General features: G+C 48.4%; 1 protein-coding gene across 11 annotated transcripts in view; it reads left to right on the top strand.

The window, feature by feature from the left end:
• The window catches only part of LOC112924553 (beta-catenin-interacting protein 1), a 151,764-nt gene extending 133,541 nt beyond the window's left edge, over positions 1–18,223 (top strand). For 7 of the 11 annotated variants that reach the window (XM_072731240.1, XM_072731237.1, XM_072731246.1 and 4 more), the window contains 12 exons: positions 1,188–1,436; positions 1,799–1,920; positions 6,968–7,130; positions 10,066–10,122; positions 11,291–11,448; positions 12,586–12,734; positions 13,041–13,267; positions 13,757–13,927; positions 14,312–14,457; positions 15,594–15,729; positions 16,005–16,189; positions 16,646–18,223. In XM_072731240.1, the coding sequence (XP_072587341.1) occupies positions 1,188–1,436; positions 1,799–1,920; positions 6,968–7,130; positions 10,066–10,122; positions 11,291–11,448; positions 12,586–12,734; positions 13,041–13,267; positions 13,757–13,927; positions 14,312–14,457; positions 15,594–15,729; positions 16,005–16,189; positions 16,646–16,843 (1,961 nt within the window). In that variant the 3' untranslated portion in view covers positions 16,844–18,223. The remainder of the gene's footprint in view (positions 1–1,187; positions 1,437–1,798; positions 1,921–6,967; positions 7,131–10,065; positions 10,123–11,290; positions 11,449–12,585; positions 12,735–13,040; positions 13,268–13,756; positions 13,928–14,311; positions 14,458–15,593; positions 15,730–16,004; positions 16,190–16,645) is intronic. The other 4 variants (XM_072731242.1, XM_072731241.1, XM_072731245.1 and 1 more) reach the window with 1 other exon arrangement.
• Positions 18,224–18,922: the final 699 nt, after the last annotated feature.

Raw genomic sequence — 18,922 nt, 5'->3', positions numbered from 1 at the left:
ACCCCCGTATATATTTAAGTATAATGTTTAAAACGTACTTTCTCTCTCCAGTGCCATGATTTTTTATGGTATTAAGTGAACATTTTCTCAGCAGAATAGTTTAAAGTCAGGAAGAATGGAAAGAATTTCATATGTGAGTGCTTACTGTATGTTCTGTACTTCCGTATGTGCTACCTCATTTCATGTGCCCATCATGCTGACAAAGGAGGTGGTGTTGACCTCATTTTTACTGAGGAATTGATTGTGACTGAAGAAGGAGAAGTTCACACTTTTAGGAAGTGGCAGGCGCTCACATTTGATCAGCCTTATATGTTAGATCATGTAGCTCCGAGGAACAGAGAAGGACCAGGTGACTGGGAGAGCTCACAGTCTTTTGTGTGCACATTTAAAAGAAAATTGAGGGTTCCTGGGTAGCTTAGTTGGTTAAACATCTGCCCTTCGGCTCATGACACAATCCTGGGGTCCTGGGATCAAGTCCTACATTGGGCTCACTGCTCAGTGGGGAGCCTGCTTCTCCCTCTGCCTCTGCGCCTCCTGCTTGTGCTTGCTCTTGCTCTCTCTCTCTCTCTGTCTCTCATATAAATAAATAGAATCTGAAAAAAAGTAAAAGAAAAGAAAACTGAGCTTGGCAGTGTGTAATCACAGCTGGAAATTTTTTTTCCTGTTGTTTGGCTTATTAATTCCATTTCTAGGAATTTCTGCTAAGGGAATAATCATGGAGTCTCACAGAGGTCCTCATAAAGGCAAGGTTTGTCATAGAAAAAAGTGCTCACAACCTCAGTGTTCATTAGGGAGATCAGTCAGGTAAATCACAGGATATTCATGCAACACAATGCCTTTCAGACATTTAAAATTACACTGTGGAAGAATAGTAATGGGAGTGTATATGTATGCACATCGCTTGGCTCCATTTTTATAATATGTGTATATTCATAAAGAAAAGACTGGAAGTGTTTATACTCAGATGTTAATAGTGGACATATTTGAATGGGATTACAAGTAATGTTTTCTTCCTTTTTTTCCCTTTTTAAAAATATCCAGTTACTATTTAAGATTTTTTAAAAATCAAAACCGTTATTTTTGAGGGAACAGAAATTGGAACCAGCAGACTAATTGCCTTAGTGTGGCTTTGAAACTATTTGAAGTCCTTCCTATAACGTGTACTCGGGGTTACCATGTTGGCATAGGTGCTGCGTCTGGCACTGCCGAACTGCTCCCTTCCCCAAGTGGGTCTTCGAACTGGACCGTCGGCCTCCCCACTGACAACGGCCATGACAGTGACCAGGTCTTCGAGTTCAATGGCACGCAGGCAGTGAGGGTCCCAGATGGCATTGTCTCAGTCAACCCGAAGGAACCTTTTACGATTTCTGTGTGGATGAGGCACGGGCCTTTTGGCAGGAAGAAGGAGACGATTCTTTGTAGTTCGGACAAAACAGGTAGGTTCCAATTTTGCCGTCAGGGCAATGGTCATACTCAAGTGGTTCCTGAAGTGGGTGCCGGAGGTGGGACGCCATGCTCTTACCCGATAGGCTCCTGCAGGCTGCTTGGCGACACACAGTGTTCTGTGGTTCTGTCCTCAAGTTATTGCGTGCACTGCTCTTTGGTTGTTTGTTTTACAGTGAATCGGGCTCCACTTCTCAGTAAAACCCGAGTGTTTGTTTCTAAATCCTGCCTTGGCCCAACTAGAGAGTTCACTTACTCTGATGAAACTGCGTCTTCAAAATCCATTAAGGAAATAGCTTTTACTTCTCCTTAGGGTCTTAAGTTGGCAACTTACCAGTAGGATTTCCCTTTGCAGACATGAACCGGCACCATTATTCTCTCTATGTCCATGGCTGCCGGCTGATTTTCCTCCTCCGTCAGGATCCTTCGGAAGAGAAGAAGTATAAACCTGCGGAATTCCACTGGAAGTTGAATCAGGTACAGACCCAGAAAACTTGCTCATTCTGATCTTTCAGAGAGTATAACTAGGTTTTGCAGCTTTACACAGGACCAGCTACTCTGGGCAGTGTATATTTATATTTATGAATAAATATAAAAAAAACTTTTTGCAACCTACATCGGCTTTGTAGGCATAGTTCTTTTTTTTAAAGATTGTACTTATTTATTCATGAGAGACACAGAGAGAGCGAGGCAGAGACACAGGCAGAGGGAGAAGCAGGCTCCATACAGGGAGCCCGATATGGGACTTGATCCTGGGACTCCGGGATCACACCCTGGGCCAAAGGCAGGTGCTAAACCGCTGTGCCACCCAGGTATCCCTGTAGGCACAATTCTATTATAGTAACTGTAGTAACCATATTTAGTTTCCGCTGATGACATTTTTTAAACACTTTATTATATTACCTGTGGGTAATAGGATAGCAGTTAAATCCTTTGAACTCTTTTTCACTAAAAGCCAAAGTTTTTCTTTTTGTAAGTGGGTATTTTATACAGCCAGTATTAATATAGAGGAATTAGATGCTTTACATTCAAAATACTGTGTTGTAATTTATTGAAATAAGCAGCACTTGCTTAAAAATTGGGATTGAGATCTTTGTATTGGGGTATTCATTACTTAAAGCCTTGGCTCCTGAATTGTGCCAGGGAGCCCCCAGGAGGGGGCTCAGGAGACTTAGGGGTGCCATGGGATTTAAATTGTCACGAAGCCAGCAATCTTGACATCTTTCAGAAACCACACAAACTAATAGCTTAAGGGTGTTGGCAGTTTCGACATTAGGTCACGTTATATCCCTTTTGATGATAGCCTATCTCTGCAAAGCCACTTTCCCAACAGTTTCTGTGATAAAAAGCAAGTATCACATTAAAAAAATCGATGTGTAACAGGAAACAAGGGGACGCTGTAAACTGAGGAAGCCTCTCCATTAATATCACAGCAGACCATTTCTTCTCTTGATTTCGGGTGGGGTCAAGACAGAAACCTTTAGCCTGACCTTAGTTTTGTCTCCTGGAGTTAGTGGGCCAGAGCTGACAAACATGCCTGTGGAATACAGGAATCAGCCACAACACTGACCAGACAGATCAGTGTGTGAGAGCATAGCATAAATGAGAGAGGAAGACCACATGTGATAGTGGAAAGACGAAGTGATAGTCTAGTTGGTAGCACTTACTGGTGTCGTTTTCATTTACATAGAGAATCAGTCTCAGAAACTTCTATACATAACATTTTTTTTCAAGAAACTAAGAAAGGCACAGTTCAAAAAACCTTTTTGCAATGTATGTAGACTTTGTAGGCAGTTCTGTTATAATAACCATATTCTATATTTACATATTTAGTTCTGATGAAAAAAACTTCATTATGGGGAATTTCAGACATATGTAAAAGCAGACAGATGAGTATAAAGAGGAACCCCATGTACCCTTCACCTAGCTTCAACAGTTAATACTCGGCCAGTCAGGTTTCATGGTTACCCCCACTCACTATTAATAATTGTTGTTATCTCCTTGAGGTAAATCCCAGATGTGATGTTTTGTTTTCTGTGGAGATAATGGAATATGTGTCCCCAGAAGATAAGCATAATCACAATACTTTTTTGCATTTTACAAAAATTAACAGGGCATCTGGGTGGCTCAGTCAGGTGAGCATCTAACTCTTGATTTCAGCTCAGGTCATGATCTCAGGGTCATGAGATCAAGCCCCCACATCAAGCTCCATGCTCAGCATGGAGTCTGCTTGGAAATTACTCTCTTTGCTTCTCCCATGTCACCCCCACCCCACTTCTGCATGTGCGTGCTCTGTCTCTCTCTCTCAAAAAAAAAAAAAAAATTAACAATTACTTAACATCGTCAGCTGTTTAGCCACTGGTCAGGTTTCAAGTTGTCTTGTAAATATTTTTTAATATTTATTTGAGATAGTGAGAAAGCATAAGCAGGGGGAAGAGCAGGGGGAAAAGGAGAAACAGACTCCCTGCCAAGCAGGGACCCCATTGTGGGGCTCAGTCTCAGAACCCTGAGGTCACAACCCAAGCCAAAGGCAGACGCCCAACTTACTGAGCCACCCTTGTCCCTGTCTCATAAATATCTTTATGTTTATAATCTGTTTGAATCAGGATCTACATAAGGGGCCATACATAGTGACTGGTTGATAAACCTTTTGAGTTTATTTTACAATCTGTAGATTTTTCTCTTCTTTCCTGTAATTTATTTGATGACACAATCAGGCTGTTTGTCCCACAGAATTTCCCGTAGTGTAGATTTGACTGGTTGCATCCCTGTGGTGCCGTTAAACATATATTCCACTCTCTTCCTTGTAACCTGTAAATTGGTAGTGTGTCTTAGAGGCTGGATTGGGCTTGGGTTTATGTATTCCTGGTCTCTTTAGGCTCCATGTTTGGTGGTTGGTTTCCCTTTCTGTGATGTAAGGAGCCAATGGTGCTCACTGGGTCTCAGTCATCTGTGCTGTAGGGAGTGTGTCCCCAGGAGGAATTCACGGAAACAGCCTGAGTTCCTGTATGTTTAATAGTGTGTCTACAGTCTTTACACAGAAGGTCAGTTTGGCTGGATATAAAACCTCTGGCTCCCATTTAGGATTTATAAGACTAGATCTCTCTGCTCAGAAATGCTGCTGTTGCAATCTGATGGCAATCTGATCTTTCCCTTGTAAAAAACACTTGGTCCTTCTGTTTGGGTGACCAAAGAATGCATTTCTTTTCGTTTTAAGAATTTATTTTTTTATTTGAGTGAGAGACAGAGCACGAGCTGTGGGGGAGGGACAGTGGGAGAGGGAGAAGCAGGATCCCCGCTGAGCAGGGAGCCCAATGCCATGCAGGGTCCCCAGACTCCAGGATCATGACCTGAGTCACCAAAGGACTGAGCCACCCAGGCCCCGCAGGATGTGTTTCTTTTCTTATTTGAAGCCAGTTAATTTTACGCATAGACTTAATTGTTTGGGGTCTGTTTTCCCAGATATGTGGTATGCCCTTTTTTAGTATGGAGCTTAAAGCTGTTTGGTATTTCAGGCAAGTTTTTGGTGGTGTTTGTTGTTAACAGTTCTTAGCATGCCCCCTTCATCATTTTGCTTTTCTTCTCTGGGGACCCTTTGCCTTTGGTTGGTATTTCTTACCTGTTTTCTGTATCTATATCCTTCACTTTCTATCCAAGTCATTCCTGTTTTGTTAAACCATCTAGTCTAGTTGCTCTAGTCATGAACTATGTTCTTTTGTGTCGTGTGACACTTTCCTGACATTTCTAGTGTGTTTTGAGACCATAGATGATCATTTTCACGTCTATCACTAGCGTGTCTTGAAAGGGGGTATGGAGAGATATTATTCCAGCAAATCTCTTTCTTTTTCTTAAAAAGTTCATATGGGATTGAGTTGTGATCCTTTCCCTCTTTATTTTTACATAAATTTACTTTTTCTGTACTTTCAAAGGAGGGAGTTGGGTAGCATGACCCTTTTCCTAGTTTTCGGGCTCTAAGCATCTCAACAAACATGGCCTCTTTACTCTCTGATATCCCCTGGACCGGGAGCCCCCTTGCTTTTCTCCACACGCATCTCAGGGTGTTCACAGGCATGGGACTAAGGAATGTCGTGGGTTGTCTGCCGCTTTGGGCTTGGCTATTCCCATTGCCCAGTTTTCAGGGAAACCAGAAAAGTATGCCAGTTCTATCCCCGTCTTCTCAGAATACTCTCAGGGACTTTTGACTATAGCCAGATGGACTTCCAAATACAGAGTCATTCTGCTGATGCCCCAGAAACCAGCAATACTTCAAGAAGTAGGAGTACAGGGATGCCTGGGTAGCTCAGTAGTTGAGCCTCTGCCTTTTGCTCAGGGTGTGATTCCCAAGGTGCTGGGATCGAGTCCTGCATTGGGTTCCCCACAGGGAGCCTGCTTCTCCCTCTGCCTATGTCTCTGCCTCTGTCTCTGTGTCTCTCATGAATAAATAAATAAAATCTTAAAAAAAAAAAAGAAAGAACTAGGCATACAGAAATTCCTTTTGAAGAAGCTAATACTACAGAACTTGTTTTAAATAGAAACAAACCGAAATTAAGATATTGCCTACCTCAAAAATGAATTACCGGGCAATTCCTTCATTTAAAAATGTTTCATGTAATATATACATACTTCTACATTATGTATATGCAGCAGACATGGGCGCAGTGTTAGAGGTTTGAACTTTTTTTGTAATAGACTCATCAGGAGCAGCTGCTTTTCTTGGGGGATATTCTTTAGTAATTTCTTCATTTATTGTGGTGTTTCTAGTCTAAGTTCTCATGGGTTCAGTTTTTAAGAATGTATTAATTGGGCAAGCTTATTTAGGAATATGTTTTTAAAAACATGATCTCATTCCATCTCTTCTCTGCCTATCTCTGTTCGAGTACGTGCCTCTTTCTCTGAAGCCAAAGATCAGGGAGTGCCGGTCCAAAGGGGCAGTGGAGGCTGCCGATCAGCACTTTCTGTCGGCAGCAAGGGGGGTGCTCATCCACCACAGGGAAGGAGTGCAGCTTAATTTATCATGCCCTCTGAGCTGTATTGCTCACATTTATTTAGCTCATCACCTTTGAATTGAAAAAGAAAATGCATGTGCTCCAGCATACCTTATCCTCAGATCAGAGGTGTTTTTCATTTTGATCCAGAAAAGGAAGCATGGCCAGTTTGCAGGCTAAGCTGGCTCAGTGGGAGGCTGTCCAGCCTGCCAATATCGAATCTCCTGGTGTCAGACTATTGGCCAAAGAGAATTGGGCAGCTCTGTATTCTGAGGCCCTGTCACATGATGATTGGGCACTCCCCCCTGGTCTGGAATGTCCTAGATGTGATAGTCTTACCTTGCTCCTTTTGGATGAGATGTGGTTGAGTGAATGAGATGTATTTTGTTGTTAGATTTTTTAAAAATCTTTCCTTTTTTGGAAGACATTATTCTTTATGGGTGACTTGCTCTCAGTATCCAGTTTATGGCATTTGTTGTCTCTGGATGAGAGGGAAGGTAGACATTTCATGCTCTGGTTTTTCCCTTGGCCTCTCATAGGTCTGTGATGAGGAGTGGCACCACTACGTCCTAAATGTAGAATTCCCAAGCGTGATTCTCTATGTGGACGGTGTTTCTCACGAGCCCTTCTCTGTCACCGAGGATTACCCACTTCATCCATCCAAGATCGAAACTCAGCTCGTGGTTGGGGCCTGCTGGCAAGGTAATGGTCGTTGGCACCCTCTTCCCCAGTCGTAGGAATGAAATCTTGCCTTGTGGCCTTAGTGGTGGAAGCAGGCTCATCTTGGTGTCTTAACCCCTGACCCTCATGGGCTTCGTCTGCTTGTCCCTTCTTCCGGGCCTGGCCTTTCTGAGAACACTGATGATGCCATTGTCTGGGGCGCTCACTAACCATGTGTTACAGAACTGAAGCAATCATCACCTTCCCTGGGAACCTGGGAGGGAGCCTTACACAGAGGGAGAGTGCAAGTGAGGGATTGTTTTGTAAATTAATCTGTTTATTGAAAAGCTTGCAAAAATAAAGAGGTGGCAGCTGACCATCAGGCACAGAACTGTAGGTGTACTTTGACCCAGGGGACTCTTCCAGAGCATTTAGTGCTGGCCAACCCAACAGGAGCACCGTCCACAGGTGCTGTGCTGGAAGAGACGTCCTCTCAGGACATCTCTGCTGCAAGACCAGAGATGGGATCAGAAAACCACCAAAGCGACAGTAGCATTTATTCATATGTTCTAACTGGCAGGCTGCTTGGCAGTTACCTGCATTATTTCATTAATCCTGAACAGTAAGTTTGTGGGGGAAGGAGCAGTTTTTAGTCTCATTTTATAGCCAAAGAAACAGGGTCAGGGCCCAGGGTTTACCCGACTGGTTAATCTTGGCCTCAGGATTTGAACCCCTGAAACTGGTGCATGAGAGCCCATGGTCTGATGGGGACCCCTTCTCAGGATAATTTTTTATTAATCTATGCAACAAAATACATAGGATTTCCAAGGTAATCAATTAAATTGAAAGACTTACCAAAGCACTAAAAGGCTAACATTTTGAAATGATAATGCCTGTGCTGCTCCATGAACAAATGGAGAACAAGCTCTAGCAGCAGGTAATTTGGAAGTAGTGATGGGCTTTGTGATGTTTGCAGCCACACGGCGTGCTAGGAAGTAGCCATGACAGCCAGAGCTACTGTGCTTTGTAGCCGACATTCGTTCTCAGAGGAAAAGCTAAGCTTCAGAAGTTAGTGGAAATACGCACAAAATCTTCCCCGCCCAAGTTCACGGACCTCCGAGTCTGCCCTCAAGGTTCACGCCCTCACGTGACCACTCACACTTGACGGGGTCACCATCACGGCCCAAACCTGCTAAACAGACCTTCTGAGTATGTTCTTCTTCCTGTAGAAACATCATACCTTGACATGGGCGAGAAGTTTGCAGAACAGCCTAATTCCCACAACAGCATTGCTTTAATTTCAGAGAATTTGAACGTCATTTTCCTGCAGATCCTTCTAAATTGAGAAAGGTTAAGGCAGCATTTTAGAATGAACCTCTTTAGTTGATACTCAGTTTATCTTTGGGGACAGTTAATCTATGAACCTTAAGACCGTAGACCTTAAGGCCAAGGAACAAGGGGCCGCCTGGGTGGCCTAGCAGTTGAGCGTCTGCCTTTGGCCCAGGGTGTGATCCTGGGATCCAGGATCAAGTCCCATAACAGGCTCCTTGCAGGGAGCCTGCTTCTCCCTCTGTCTGTGTCTCTGTCTCTCTGTGTGTGTGTGTCATAAATAAATAAAATCTTAAAAAAAAAAAAAAAGGCCAAAGAATGAGGAACAGATCATCAGGGAAATAGGAAATGTTTTAGTTGCTCAGTGTTAGCATTTCAGTCCAGAGTTGCTTCCCAAATTAAATAACATTTTGCATTGTTATAAAAGTAGGAATGCAAACCTGAGAGCTGTGCTGCTTGGGTCGAAGTAAACCCCCTATTCCCAGCTGCTTCCCGGGTCCTGTTTGTGTCACAGCGTCTGCCACCCAGTAGCCATCAGCTTCATCTCTTTCTGCCTCAGTCGCTCGAGATCCTCAGCCAGAAAACCATGCCTAAGTTCCCAAATCAAACACACCATTTATAAAATTTAGTTACCTGGCAGGAAGATCTTCCTCCTTTCAGCAGATTTGAAACCACTTTCCTTACAAATTCACGGTGGTGGGCTTGTGTGTAAGCCTCAGCCTCATGCTCATCAGCCAAAATGTCATCTGTAATGGTGTTCTCAGGGCACATGGAGGCATCATACCAGCGCAGCCTCACACCCCTGGCCTGTCCCCAGCACGTCCCCCCACTGATACTAGGCAGGAGGTGTGGGGGCCTGTGCCCTGGGTTGTGGATGCTCCCACGACATGATCTGGAAAGTGGAGATTCTATGCTCGGTCATCGGGCTGGTGTTACTGTCAGAACCCTGGCCTGGGACCTATAAGAGGGATCAGTGGTTAGAGGCCCCAGGCCTACCACCTGTTTCTCCAGGTGAGTTCCTAAACCTCAGATTCTCCTTTTCTGTTCAGATAAAGTGAATAAAAATGCCTTCATTTCTCTGTGACTTAGGGGTTCAAGTCTAGACCAAAGTGAACTTGTTTAGAGCTCACAAAAGTACACACTTTTCCATATTCACCATACATATACCAGGCTTTGGATGCTTACATGTGCTGTCCCATTTTGTCTATATAAGTGTCCTCCCTGTCAGGGGAATGGTACTGTGGGCCTGGGGCTTGGTTGTATATTTCTGGCACAGCTCTGCCGTCTGTGTGAGCAGCCTCCTTAAAATGCTCCAAGTAGCAGAGGCCGGTCGGGAGTTCAGTGGACGTGCTTTTGTTCATCTCGTTGTGAAGTCAGCCTGTGTTTTGGCAAGGTGGATGTACAGAGAGGAGATAAAAGAAGAATGCGGACAGGCAGGGAGGAGGGGGTGGTAAGGACAACTCTTAGGAAAAGACAGTCAGGTCCAGGCTTGCTTGGGGAATGGGAGGCATGTCTCCAAGGGGGCCCAGATGGGAATTCTTCTCTTTGTGTTTTATATTCGGTAGGTTCTCAAGACTAATTTTCAAGTTCCAATGTGAAGAGCCTAACCTCTTGGTCCTTCTCTATTGTCTTTGTCTTGCTTCTACAGAGTATCCAGCATTTGAAAATGACAATGAAACCGAACCTGTGCCTATGGCCTCTGCAGGTTGCTGGATCTTTCCCTACGGTTCACTCTTGTGTTTCATTTAAAGACGAGATATCAGTTCATTGCACATTTCGCATGAGATGCCCGAGTTGCATTTTCATCCCAGACACCATCTGAGCTGCTGCTTTGCATTAAGCTCCCTCAGTGCTTCATGGGGTTGACCTTTTGCCCAGTCTGATCCCAGTTGCTGTGAGGGCAAATGACTCATTAATGCATTGCACTAATGAGACCCTCCCCACCATCAGATGTTACCCTGATCCCACTGCATGAGGCTCCCTGCTGAAATCTCACAGGCCACATCAGGGAGGCCACCTCCTGCTTCCCATGTGGCTGAACCACAGGACAGGAAGAAACTCATTACTAGATACTCTGTCCTCACCAATACTAAATTTTAAACATCTGCTTCTTAGAAATCTCACTCCCTGGTGATGGCTCACAGTGTCTAAAGTCCTTATTGGGAACGAGACATGCTTGGACATTGGTCTCCTTCATCGTTATGAGAATAAGTTCCATTTCACCTGCTTTTGGCTCCTGGCTACAGCCCCTCAGGACCACTTTCTGGGTCTCTGTCTTCCTTATAACACCGTCAGTTCCCAGTTGTCCTCAGTAGTGGGGGCCGGGCACGATGGGACTCAACCAGATAAGCCACACAAGGCCTGTTATGTGCAAACAGCGAGAGTAAGCGTCCCTTTCATCTTCCTTGTCCTGTTGGCATGGGTTCATTCCCAAGTTTGTGTGTATCCTCAAGTGTGCTCGGTTAGAAAAAGCAGCCCAGTGTGTGACCCACCTGATTGAGAAGGCAGTGATCCACCAGCCTGGCGCTGCTGGAAAATGTCACCTGTGCACCAGCGTGATGGGTGCAATGTAGGCCACCCTTTCCAGGGAGTGGTCAGTTGCGCAGGGATACTCATGGGACCTCTTGGCTTCTGGGCGTCAGGTGAGGGACCCCCAACACCTCTTGTCTCCAGGCCACATGCATGATCATAAATGATTTAATTTCTCCATTGCGCTTCCATGTAGATTGCAAGGCTAACAGGATTTGGTACGAACTAACCCGCATGTCCCTCCATCAAGCTGCCACCACTGGTAACACTGCGTTGAAAAGTGAAGCAGGAGGCCCCGGGCTGTGCCCATAATAACTGCCTGCTTTGATCCGTGTGTCCCTAAGGTGGTGACCTGCACATGACCCAGTTTTTCCGAGGTAATCTGGCTGGCCTAACCATCCGTTCTGGGAAACTCGCGGACAAGAAGGTGATTGACTGTCTGTATACCTGCAAAGAAGGGCTGGACCTGCAAGTCCCCGAGGACAGCAGTAGAGGCGTGAAGGTAACCCTGGCATTCCCTCACACGACTTCCTTGGCTCACAAGTATGCAGGCCATTGGCAAAGGATTGATATGTGATTGATCCTGGCTTGTTTTTACTCACAACCTCTCTGACCCCAAGTGTGTAGGGTTTTTTCCACTAACCAGTTCCAACTCTCCAGGCACCTGTGAGGGTCCCACATTTGGGTTCACTTCTGACACTGACTACCTGGAGTCAGCACAGACCCTACAGGTGAGGGCTCAGCCCCATGAGACCACCCCCCACCACAGATGCTTGTGGCAAGTGTCGGGCCCTTTGGTTACCCACCCTTCTGTCCAGCTTGGCTACAAAGTCAGGGATCCCCAAAGTCCCCCCACCTTTCGGTTTCAGTAATTTGGTTGACCTATCCAGAAAACTGCAGAAAACACTTTGCTTACTACCATTGGTCTACTATAAAGAATACCACTCGGGAACAACCAGATGGCAACAAGGCAGAAGTCAAGGAAGTAGGGAACAGGAAGGAGCTTCCCCACCCTCTCTAGGAGCGCCACCCTCCCACACACCCCATCATTCTGGGGTGTTTATGGAGCTTCTGTATGTAGGCACAGCTGGTTAAATCATTGGCCAGAGGGTCAGTGTTGGGACTGAAAGTGCCAGCCCTGTAGTTACACGGCTGATTTCGGCAGCCAGCCCCATCCCGAGACCATCTCAGCCACCCAGAGCCTGCTCATTAGCACAGATGCTGGTGTGCTTGGAAGGGGCTTGTTACATATAACAAAAGGTGCTCCTGTCACTCAGGAAATTTCCAGAGTTTGGGCGGACTCTGTATCAGAAACTGGGGACAGAGGCCAAATAGATTTATTTCTTTCTTTAAGTTATCTCTATCCCACATGGGACTCAAACTCATAGCCCCTCAATCACAAGTCACACAATACACTGAGCCCGCCAGGTGCCCCTCTGTTTCTTATGCCACAGATATATTTGTGCCTTTGGTGTTTATCCTTGAAGAAAGGGTCTTGTCATTGCGATTATGTGAGCTATTTCTCGCCAGGTCACTGATGCAGATTGGTCCCCAGCAAACCCTGTTTGCCAGCATGTGTGTGGTTTCAGCTTCTTACAGTTAGAACCCTTTTTCTCTTCCCTTTCTGGCATGATTTCAGATCCATACCAACCCCAGTCAGTTGGCATTGACCTTGGAGGGAGACGATGTTGGGGAGCTGGATAAGGCCATGCAGCACGTCGCCTATCTGAACTCACGGCAATTCCCCACACCTGGGATCCGAAGACTCAAAATCACCAGCACGGTCAAGTATGTGCTGATTTTTAACTATAAAGCTGCCTTTCCTCATGACTCTCAAGAAGAAAATGGTATATTTAAGTTTTTAAGACAACCCAGCCTCCCTTCTGTAAGGACAGCTGAGCCATCGCTTGTTACCAGAGGGTGTGGACAGTGTTTATGAATGGTGTCGGAGGCCTGTGCCTGGCCTGTGGCTGCCTCTGTGCCCCCAGTGCTTGGGGGATCCAGTCAGTTGCAATCCATAGGCCATTGTGTATGTAGCCTACAAAGCCGCTTCTTGAAGCTCTGACCCTTGCCTCCTCCATCTCTTGTTGGCAGGTGTTTTAACGAGGCCGCCTGCATCTCCGTGCCCCCAGTGGATGGCTACGTGATGGTGTTGCAGCCAGAGGAGCCCAAGATCAGCCTGAGTGGGGTCCACCATTTTGCTCGAGCGGCTTCTGAGTTTGAAAGCCCAGAAGGAGTTTTCCTTTTCCCCGAGCTTCGGATCATTAGCACCATCACAAGAGAAGTGGAGCCTGAAGGGGAAGGGGACGAGGACCCCACAGGTAACACCTCTTCTGCCTGGAATAGTCACCCTCACCTTGGCTCCAACCCAGGTTGCTGAGCCCCCACAGCCACTACTTTCCTACTGTGTTGTGTTCTTCTGAGATTTTTGAGAGATTTGAATGTTTTGATGTTATTCTTCAGTCTGCTTCCAGAATCTGACCCACGTCTAGAGCTCATTATGCTCTTTGGAAACCCACCTGAAAGAGTCCTTTCCTCCTTTACTGGCATGATGTCCAGATCTGAAAGGATCTGGGCCGATTGTAGGGGACACTGTGGCTCCTGCTGGCTGCACAGGGGCTCCCCATTCTTAAGGGTGCCTGGGGACCAGTCCTCCCAGACACATAAAGCACCCCGATTCTTGAATGGGCCTCTGGCATCAGTCTTTTAAAGGGCTCTGTGAGCTCCAGGAGAGCCAGCAGGCCACCCAGTGTGACCGGCCTCCCTGGGCTTCCCGGCCTCTGCTAAGGGTGCTTGGTCTGTTTTTGTAGTTCAAGAGTCGCTGGTGTCTGAGGAGATCGTGCACGACCTGGATACCTGCGAGGTCACGGTGGACGGGGAGGAACTGAACCCAGCCCAGGAGAGCCTGGAGGTGGACATGGCCCGCCTGCAGCAGAAGGGCATTGCAGTGAGCGGCTCCGACCTGGGCATGGTCTTTACAGGTGAGCAGGCCAAGGCCCCGCTGGGGGCAAAGTGTGAGCCTCAGCCCTGGGCCCGTCACCTTCAAGCTCTGGGAGAGTCCTGGAAGCGATGGTAGAGGAGAGGCTCACCGGCATCGGTGTGGGCTGTACATGTTCTCCTGGCATGAAGGGAAGTACAGGCATCGCCTTACTGCCTGTCCTGACAAGGGGGTGGAAGTCAGGCAGGTGATGGCACCCCCCTTGGAGAGGGGCAGACGTGCCCACACACTTGCATTTCCCCCTTGCAACCAGAAACCCAGAACATGTGCCCGCATGGTCCAGCCACCCCTGGGCCTGACTCTAGCCTACCCCTGACCCTGGCTTTGACCCCAGTCACCAGGAGATCTTTGCACCCTCTCCCTATAGGTGTGGACACCATGGCCAGCTACGAGGAGGTTCTACGCCTCCTGCGCTATCGGAACTGGCACACCAGGTCTCTGCTTGACCGGAAGTTCAAGCTCGTCTGCTCAGAGCTGAATGGCCGCTATGTCAGCAATGAGTTTCAGGTGGAGGTGGGTGCAGGGCCCCCGCTGGGAAGGGCCAGTGGTGGGTGATTTGGTGCCCATCCACCTACGGCCCTTATACTTGCAAACAGCATTTTTAGAACATTTATGTGGCAACTGTTGGGGTACCTCCCAGGTGCACTAGCCTTTCTGGGGGCTGCTGCAGGTCAGACCTGCACAGGTTTGGGGGGCAGGGTGCAGCTGATACACCCCTTTCGTGGGAGTCTGAGGAGCCTTTGGAAGGAGGTGGTTAGAGCCAGAGGCAGTTAATACCTCCTGAGTAGGGCCAAGGTGGTTTGTTGAGATTTGATACTGCTTGAGAAAGAGCAGTTCCCAGGGAACCAAAGATTCTTTGCAGACTGCTGGCCTGGGGAGAGAGGGGTCCCCATGTAGGCCTGACCTGGAGAGAGGGGTGCCGATGTGGGGCTGGCCTGGGAGAAGAGGGGTGCCAACATAGGGCTGGCCCAGGAGAGAGGGGTGCCGAAGTGGTGCTGGCCCGTAGAGAGGGATGCTGTGCTGTCTGCTGAGCCTGGTGGTGGTGGTGACTCAGAGCATAGTGATCAGAGAGTGCTCACCCTGCTCTGAAGTCTTCCACAGGCCTGGACGGCAGCCCCTTCATTATTCAGGGCCTCTGTGGTCTGGCGAAATGGGCCCAGAGTGATTTTCAGCAATTGAATGTCTGCACGGTGAGCTCAGAGCAGCAAATGCTGGAGTCACGGTGCTGAAGAATTGAGGAGGGTTTTGTTTGAGCCACAGGGTAACAGATTTGAAAGGAAATAAATGGTTATGATTTGTGCTCTTTCATGTTGCTGTGATTTGGGGGAAAAGCAGGAAAATGGGCTGTGCTGATGCTTCCCGCAATGAAGGACGGTGCTGGTGGCTTTTCTAGTCTTTTGTGGACAGGTTCTTTTTATGAAATACAATAAAAAGGAATTCTTAGAACAGCGCTCTATTTCTGGGATGTGTGACAATATCAGGTACTCAGGATGGTTTCCAAGAGCTGACCCTTGATTTTGTTCTTTTCCCTTGTCGTCCGCTCAGCAGTGCTGGTCCAGGGACCCCTTTGAGTTGCGCTAGTCCTGGTCGCTTCTGAGCCGCATTTCTGCCCTGGGCCTCACTTGGACTGCTGTGTCTCTCTGCTGCAGGTGAACGTCATCCACGCGGCCAGCCCCATGGAGCACGCCAGCCACATGGCTGCCCAGCCGCAGTTTGTCCACCCGGAGCACCATGCCTTCGTTGACCTCTCGGGTCACAACCTGGCCAGCCCCCACCCGTTCGCAGGTAGGATTATGGGCAGCCGCAGGGCCATCTGGGTCAGGTCTGGGATGGTGGGGATGCTCTCCCACTTCCAGCCGGGAGCCCAGCCCCCAGTCCCAATAGCCACAGCCGGCTATTGGGAGAGTCCTTCTGTGCCACCACGAAGGACTAAATAAAGCACCAGCAGGGCAGGAGGTGGGCAGCCCACAAAGCATCCACGTGTGTGTAGGGAAGGTTGAGGGCACAGCCCCGTCTGGGGCAGATTCCAACATCACAGTCCTGTGTCCTCTCGATTACAGTTGTCCCCAGCACCGCCACTGTTGTGATCGTGGTGTGTGTCAGCTTCCTGGTTTTCATGATTATCCTGGGAGTGTTCCGGATCCGGGCTGCACATCAGCGAACCATGCGGGACCAGGACACCGGGAAGGAGAATGAGATGGATTGGGATGACTCTGCCTTGACCATCACCGTAAACCCTATGGAGGTAGTGCGGGCAGGCAGCCCCCGTGACCAAACACCACCACAGGCCAGGGCCTAAGCAACACTCGCCCTGCAAATGCAGCATGGCCCTGGCATCTCCCCATTTACGTGGCTTAAATGTCCCTCGATCCACATGACAAGTTGGTAATGGGCAGGTGTTCCTATTCCTCAGGCAGGCAAACCGAGGGTCCAGCGAGGCCTTACTCCAGCTCGTGCCACCCAGTCAGTGTAGAAACACTCCCTCCACTTGACAGACCCTGGGGGTGGTGACCAGAGCTGTTTTTGCTCTCATCTGGGATGGGGTGACCTCCAGCATAGTCCAGCCCTCCATGGACGTGGAGTGTGATGCAGCATTCCCTTTGTCCGCGGCTCCGGCAGGTGGATGGCAGGGGAGGGGACATTCGGGTCACGCACCCAGGTGGGGCCCAGGGGCTTGGCTCATGTGCTGTCTCTTTATCAGACATACGAGGACCAGCACAGCAGTGAGGAGGAGGAAGAGGAGGAGGAGGAAGAAGAGAGTGAGGATGGGGAAGAGGAGGATGACATCACCAGTGCCGAGTCAGAAAGCAGCGAGGAGGAGGAGGGGGAGCACGGGGACCAGCAGAACGTGAACAGGCAGCAACAGCTAGAGTGGGATGACTCCACCCTCAGCTACTGAGCCAGAGGCTGCCCCCCCACCTGCTTCCTGCTTCAGGAGACTCTGCCGTCACGTGTCCTCCCATCCCCAGGGTCCACGGTGTACAAATTCATTCTGGCCAGTAGGTCTACAGACCCTCCCTGTCGCCGCCCACGCGCCTGTGCTTGGTGTGTAGGCCCCCCCACCCTGCTCCTAAGTTATGTGGGAAACTGCTGCTCGCTCCCCACGGCTCACGCTGTGCGGCCCCCTCGCGCCTCTGGAAAAGCTGCGATGACCGGACTTGTTGGCAAAGGGTTCAAATTGCTCACTCCCACCTCGTAATCCTCTTCTCTCTCCCCTTTTTTTTTTTAAGTTTTTATTTTTTTTCAAACTAGTGCATGTATAAAATGGCAGAATGGGGGTTAAATATGTAGATGACAAACTGACTTTTTAATATTTTGTAAATAAAGTGGGATTCCTCGTGTCCTCCGTGCTCTTGTCACCCAGGACTGGCATGCCAAGTGAAGCTTAAAACACAGCGCAGGAGAGACCCCATGGGCTCCTGCCCCACCCTTGCCCCGAGAGAGGGGGCTGCCCTGCATGGGCCTTGCTGGGTGTACCCCCTCAGCAGGGTAGCAGGCAGTTAGGGGGCACAGACTTGTCACTCCCCCCCCTGCTGCTCAGCAGGAGGGCACTGGATCAGGGACCCCAAAAATGGCCGGGGCTTTCTTTTGGGATTCTTCCCATTTCTGACTTGGCAGAGGGGAGAGGGTGCCCAGGTCCCTGGCCTCACACACTCCTCCAATGACCGGCAGCTCCTTGCGCAGGAAGCTGGACTCCTCGTGCGCAGCCTTGGGTTCACACCGACTAGATGTCCGTTGCCCTGCTGGTGAGTGTACGTGTGGATGGTGCAAAGCGTCTGGCCACCTGGTTTGGAGTCAGAACCCACCTGAGGGGTCCATATTCAGAACGTCTGAGGACAGACACGCTCCCAAGGACACCCCGTGGCCCAAAGGCAAAGTGCCAGCTTTCCCTCCAGCAGCCCCAGAGGTAAGCCCCACTCCCACTCCCCAGGAGTGAGGAGCCCTGCTGCTCGGCCTGGCGGGGAAGGAAAAGGAGAGGACAAGTCATGAGCTAAAACCCCTATGGCACTTCATTTTTAATTTACATGTAAAATTTTAGATTTCTAAAACTGGGGGAAAATAATTTTGAATACTGTTCTGTGATCATAACTGCTAGTTTCGAGGACAATGCAGCTGTCCTGCGTCGTGTGTGGCCATCCTCATGTACTGTCACTGTAGCTGCTCTGTGTAGACAATGATAGATGCTAATGCGGACTCCGCGTGGTATCACTTTCCAGATGTGTATATTGATGAGGTCAGAACGTGTATACACTACAATAAAGTGCTGGTTCTAACTCCAGTGGCAGAGTGTGTCAGGTTTTGTCCTGGTTTTGTTTTAATCTTGCATCCTCTTGCGTTTTGGTTTTTGTTTTTTGACCTGATAACAACATAAGAAGGCTTTTTATTTCTTCTGGTATGCTTTTACCTCTCACGTCAGGGCTTCACAGAGTGCTTGGTCTTTAACCCACATCTCTTGTGTTGAAGTCACCTTCCCCATAGAGAAACATTAAAAGACTGAGAAAAAAAAAAAAAAAAAACTCTTCTTGCCAGCGCACAGGCCATGATACCCGAACCAGAATGCCAGGAAGCACAGAGACGTGTTTCAATAAATAACATGACATAGAGACATACACTCGTCTTTTCCTATTTCCAAACTGGCGAGGTGGGGCAAAGGAATTCAGCACTTAGATGAGGACAAGAGTGTGGTCAGTGGTGTTCTGGGGGCGGCACTTATTGCCTTTGGACTGCACCTAACCAAAAAAGGTCAGCATCTGGGCTATTTTTTTTAAGCCACGCACCTGTCCAGAGGGCAGCCGCCCCGGCTCTGCTGGGCCTCGAAAGGCCTTCGAGAGACCAGTAGTGTTGCTGGGTGTGGCCCAAGGAGGCTGCTAATACATTAGGATCACCGTGGGCTTTGAGAAACCCAGATTCCTCGTCCCCTCTCTAGCACTGGCTTCAGATGGCCGGGAGAGGCCCAGGAACCTGGCATCTCTAGAGC

This window comes from Vulpes vulpes, chromosome 12, assembly GCF_048418805.1.
Source record: "Vulpes vulpes isolate BD-2025 chromosome 12, VulVul3, whole genome shotgun sequence".
Taxonomy (NCBI): Eukaryota; Metazoa; Chordata; class Mammalia; order Carnivora; family Canidae; genus Vulpes; species Vulpes vulpes.
This window is presented reverse-complemented; position numbering and strand designations above follow the sequence as displayed.